The sequence below is a fragment of the Larus michahellis genome, chromosome 13, assembly GCF_964199755.1.
Source record: "Larus michahellis chromosome 13, bLarMic1.1, whole genome shotgun sequence".
In the NCBI taxonomy this organism is placed as follows: domain Eukaryota; kingdom Metazoa; phylum Chordata; class Aves; order Charadriiformes; family Laridae; genus Larus; species Larus michahellis.
Window position 1 is genome coordinate 13,661,734 of NC_133908.1, and position 5,243 is coordinate 13,666,976.

At 51.5% G+C, this 5,243-nt stretch overlaps 1 protein-coding gene across 2 annotated transcripts; it reads left to right on the top strand.

Moving 5' to 3' along the window:
• Positions 1-17: 17 nt before the first annotated feature.
• UNG (uracil DNA glycosylase) lies at positions 18-4,829 on the top strand. 2 transcript variants are annotated; one of them, XM_074606975.1, is made up of 7 exons: positions 18-214; positions 800-1,000; positions 1,089-1,184; positions 1,953-2,050; positions 2,473-2,561; positions 2,791-2,969; positions 3,493-4,829. In XM_074606975.1, the coding sequence occupies exons 1-7, from the start codon at positions 125-127 to the stop codon at positions 3,631-3,633; spliced, it is 894 nt and encodes a 297-aa protein (XP_074463076.1). In that variant the 5' UTR covers positions 18-124; the 3' UTR covers positions 3,634-4,829. The 2 variants fall into 2 exon arrangements, with proteins under 2 accessions (XP_074463076.1, XP_074463075.1); XM_074606974.1 differs by lacking the exon at positions 18-214 and having other exon boundaries at positions 601-1,000.
• Positions 4,830-5,243: the final 414 nt, after the last annotated feature.

Consider the following 5,243-nt stretch of genomic DNA (forward strand, 5'->3'; position numbering starts at 1 on the left):
TGCGCACGCGCGCGCTTTTGGCGCCAAATCGTCACCCCGCCCACCCGCCCAGTGCCGGACCGCTGCTGCCCCTCAGCTCTGCCGCCCCTCACCGCTGCCCCTCGCCCGCTCCGCCGCCGCCGCCATGATCGGACAGAAGACACTGCACTCCTTCTTCAGCGCCGCGCCGGCGAAGAAGCGCAGCCGCTCTCCGGAGGCGGGCAGCGATGAGGAGGTAGCGAAAGGGGGGTCGGGGGCGCCGGCGGCCCTGTAGGGGCAGGGAGGGCTGACGAACGGCGGGCTGGTGGCTGTGGAAGGGGGGGTGTCTCGCGGCTGTGGAGAAGGGGGGTCTTGCGGCGCTTGGCAGCCGTTGGTGGCCGTTGGTGGGGTGGGGAAGCCACGCGCCACCCGGCTGCTTCCAAAAACCCCGCGCTCCTGTCACGCCTGACTGAGCTGCTAATCGAGGCCGCGCTCCGCCGCCGCCCAATGGGCGCTGGGAGCCGCCGCCGCGTCACGGTTGCTAGGCAGAGCGGCTCTCCGCCGGCTGCGGCGAGCCAGTAGGGAGGAGCGTGTTCTTCCCGTTAACCAATGGGCTTAGGCTTCCCGCTTGTGGGTGGGGCTGGTTTGGCGCGGTGGCCAATGGGGGCGGGCCCGCTGTTGTTTTGCCGCGAAATACCCGCGTGTGCGCGGCCGCCCCGCGGAGGGCGGGGCGCGGCGCGGCGAGGCTATGGCGGTCCTTCTGCTCCCGCTGCTGGGCCTGGGGGTGGGCCGCGTCGCCCCCCGCCTGCACTGCAGCCGCTTCTTCGCTCGCCCCTTCCAGGTCAGCGCCGTGAAGAAGGCGAAGGCGGCGGGAGATGAGACGGGCAAGGCCTCGCTGCTGAGCCCCGAGCAGTTGGAGCGGATCCGCAAGAACAAGGAGGCGGCGCGGCAGCGGCTGGCCGAGCGCAATGTCCCCCCGGGCTTCGGGGAGAGCTGGCGGCGGCAGCTGGCCGGGGAGTTCTCGAAGCCATACTTCGTGGAGGTGAGCGAGGCGGGCTCTTCCCGGGCGGCGGGGCTGCTGCCCGCTGTCCCTGGGCTGAACCCCCCCCGCCCCGATTTTCCCCCCTCAGCTGATGGGGTTTGTAGCAGAAGAGAGGAAACGCTACACGGTCTACCCACCCCCCGACCAAGTCTTCACCTGGACGCAGATGTGTGACATCAGGGATGTGAGTAGAGCTGGGGAGAGGTGAGGGGGGTCCCACCAGCTGCTGGTGCATCTGAAACGCTGAAAACACATGGTTGAGTGCACAAACACCTTAATTCGATGTTTGGTCCCTTAAGCTTCATCCCATGTGAGGTGGATGCTGTTGTTTCTCTCTCCTAACTTGTAAATCCTGGCTTCTCTTTCATCTCTGATACTGAAACACTATTTTATTGTTTTATTGCTCTCACTGGCCACAGAATTTCCTTCAAAACTTTAGTTGGACTTTTGACCTTTTTTCCTGTGTTACCAAACTAATGTAGCACTTAATTTTTGGATCTTTTGCATCGCTTTTTTAATTGCTGTGTAGTGAACTATAATTAAAAAAAAGAAAGATAGTGATTAAGGTAATCTCACTGCTAATAAGCCACGTCAAAAACATGGCAGCAAGTGTGGCATAAAACTAAAACATGAGGAAATCTACTTGGAAAATGCCTTCACAAGGTGTTTTATTGCGGCTCTTAGAAAACGTTGGTCTTTTGCACTCAAAATATCTTCATGATCTTAGCAGCAAAGCGGTAGTGATGTTAATCCTTACTGTTAGGGCAGGACTGTGTTCTCTAACTTGTTTATAATGAGATGCCAGTGATTGATCTTCAGTTTCTGGGGTTTGGGGTTTTTTTCTGTGTGTTTGTTTTAGGGTGAAGGTCATTTATAAGCCTTTTTTTTTTTTCTCCCCTCTTATGCGAATAATACTGATTATAATTCAGTGCTAACAAAGGTCTGCTTTCAGGTAAAGGTTGTCATTCTGGGACAAGATCCGTATCATGGACCTAATCAAGCTCATGGGCTCTGTTTCAGTGTCCAGAAGCCTGTTCCACCTCCTCCCAGGTATGACAGCGCTCAATTTGCAAAATCCCTTTTCTTTACAAATTTTTTGCAGTTCCCTGTTAATTATGGCTGTGAGTCAGCTAAGTGGTAGGACGCGTGTTGCGACTGCTGAAATTTGAGTTGCGTATTGCCTAGAAAAAAGCATCACTGCAAAATTTTGGATAATTCTGTATAGTTTGATACTCTGAAGAGCATACGGGACATAAATTTGCATTTTCAGTTGTGCTGAGACCTTCTCATTAAGCTTCCTCCTTTGTGTGCCTGGATAGGTGCTTGTTACCCTGCTTCTACAAATGGCTTTATCATCTTAAGCGATAAGATTACAATCGGTACTCTTCTTGTTTAGCGTAATAGCAGTAAGTGGTGCTGTTTGCTCTTATCGTTAAGCATGCGTATTTAAAATCTGATGGTTTTGTTTGCAGCTTGGAGAATATTTACAAAGAACTGTCTACAGATATTGAAGGCTTCACTCATCCTGGTCACGGTGATTTAACTGGCTGGGCGAAGCAAGGTGAGTTAAAAGACACTCTAGTAATGTGTCATGAAGAAGTCTGGCTAGAGAAAAACCTCATGGTTGGAAACAGGCCATCTGTAAAAGAAAATAAATTCTGAGCGCTTGTCGCTTAGCAGGTACCTTAGAATGAAAATCTAATTTATCATTTCTCAGGGGAAGAGGGGGAAAAAGCAATTAACGCTCGATCCTGCTTCACCCTCCATCCGTCTGCTTTGTTTTTTGGTAGGAGTGCTCCTGCTCAACGCTGTCCTGACGGTGCGAGCTCACCAGGCCACCTCCCACAAGGAGCGGGGCTGGGAGCAGTTCACGGACGTGGTGGTGTCCTGGCTCAACAAGAACTTGCACGGGGTTGTCTTTATGCTGTGGGGCGCCTACGCCCAGCGGAAAGGCAGCTCCATTGACCGGGTACAGGTTACTCCTTCTCATCTCCTCCCCCTCGCTAATTTTTTTCCTTCAGTTGGGTGGACACTAGAGGGCACTTCCCTTACGGAATTGGGGGTTTCTCCCTGCTTGAACTGTGCTGTCAAATTTAGTCGCCCTTCTCTTCCAGCTTAGCCTTTTGCCAGAATTAAGCAATAAAAGTGGAGCAAGTGTAACCTTCTGTTGTCAGAAAAGCCTCCAGTTCAGGACAGAGCTGGTTTTTTTTTTCTAGGAAAAAGCTCATGAATAAGTATGGAATTTGTTGTTAGGATTACAGCAATTGAAAAACGGCCAGGGTGTTACTGTTGCTTGACGTAGTCCATCCTCTTCTGCTCAGTGGGATAAAAGTCTTGGTCCTCATGACCCGTTTTTTGGGTCCTGAGGCTGGTGGCTGAGGAGGTGTAGAGAGGAAATGACACCTGCGTGGTGGGGGCAGACGCAGCCAGCCTTGTCCAGGGAGCTGAAAACATGCAAATCTTAACAAGCGGTTTCCTCTAATGCTTTACAGAAACGCCACCACGTCCTGCAGACGGTTCATCCCTCGCCTCTCTCTGTCAACAGAGGGTTTTTCGGCTGTCGCCACTTCTCGAAGACGAATGAATTGCTCAAGAAATCCGGCAAGGAGCCCATTGACTGGCGAGCGCTCTGAGCTGTGGGCAGAGGCTGTGGGGTCTAATGGTTGGAAAACAGCCCCTGTCTCAGGGGTTGTCTCGTTTCTGAAAAACTTCTGCTGACCTGAGAAATTACTCTGTGGATATTGATCAAGGAACAAATGACCAAACTTTCAGAGATGTTATATATTTTTTTAAAAATGTTTTTTAAAGAGCAGGTTGGAGTGTTACGTGGACAACTTCTCTGCTGTTTGAACAGGTCTCAGCCTAGTTTGAAGCAAAAAAAAAAAAAAAAAAAGACTTCTATATTAATTTGTGCGTGTTTATTCTAACGGGAATATATTTTCAGGCTCTTGTGAAGGGATGTCATTTCTTACAGGTGAAGCTGTTCAGCTGTTGTAAATACCCTGCTTTGCCTCCTCCCGCTTTGCCTCCTACTGCGCAAATCCACATTTCATGTTTGGGGGTGCGGAGCTGACTCCGTGGGAGAAAATGGTTTGAGCTTTTTAGCTGCAGATTGCGAGTTTTATTAGAAATAACGTCCTCTTGGGACCGTAAAGACTGTACGCTGTCAGAAGAGTTACTTGATGTATCTGTACTCTCAAGGTTTTGGGGTAAATTCCCCCCAGCAGCCGAGGGGAGGCTGCGACCAAGGCTGTGGTCGTGCTCTGAGGTTTTTGTTGGCATTTAGAGAGGAAACTCCTAAGTTTTTAGATTCTTTCTGGGTGCGTTAATCGCTTGGATGCCAGGTGAGCTGTGATGACTGTGAACTTCGTGGTACCTGCCAATGGCAGCAGCAAAGGTTTGTTCATCAAGATCTGCCAACCGATGGGGTGACGGTTGCGAATTACTTAAGATCTTAAAAGATCTTAAAACAGAGGGAAGTTTGTGCTTTGCCTTCACAGGAGCAAATCTGGTTTCTGGCCACCGTTGAAAATAACTGTTGGGACTTCAAGGATGAAGGCAAGGTTGGACTTCACACCTCTGGGTTTCCAGTTCATCTTTGACTTTATAATTGCTGTAATGGAACCGAAGTGCCTTCTTTGTTGTGAAACTACATCAGTTTTCATAGAATGACGCTGTAAACCTTTCGTTGCTATCTGCTCCGATAGGTAACACTAGTACAAGTGAAGTTTACACTTTCTGTGGCCGTGTTGTATTTTTTTGTTTGGTTGTTGTTTTTTCCCCGGGTTTGTTTTGTTTTGTGTTTTTTTTAAATAAAAATTACTTGGTTGATGTTGTGGTGTGATCTTACGTTGGTAGGAAGGGACGGGTGCGATCTTACGTTGGCAGGGAGAGACAGGTGCCGAGGTGAGGCCCTGGCTCTGCAATGGCTGCTGGCCTGGGGGGGTCCCTGCTCCGCCGTGGGGACACAAAGCCGCTGGTGTCGGACCTCCTCCTCCTCCTCACACCCGTGACCGGGCGCGGGGCCAGGGCACCTTTGTCCCCCAAGGATCCGGTGTCCCGTCCGGCCACGCCAAGGGCCTCCCCTCCTGTTCCTTTCCACCCTCGCCTCCAGCAGAAGTTTTCCAAGGGAAATATTTCTGCTTGACGTTACCGTCACGTGCCGGAACGCGACCGCAGGGCAACGGCCGGGCTCGGGGGAGTCGGGAGGGACGGGGTGGGGGGGGGGCTCACCCAACGGCCT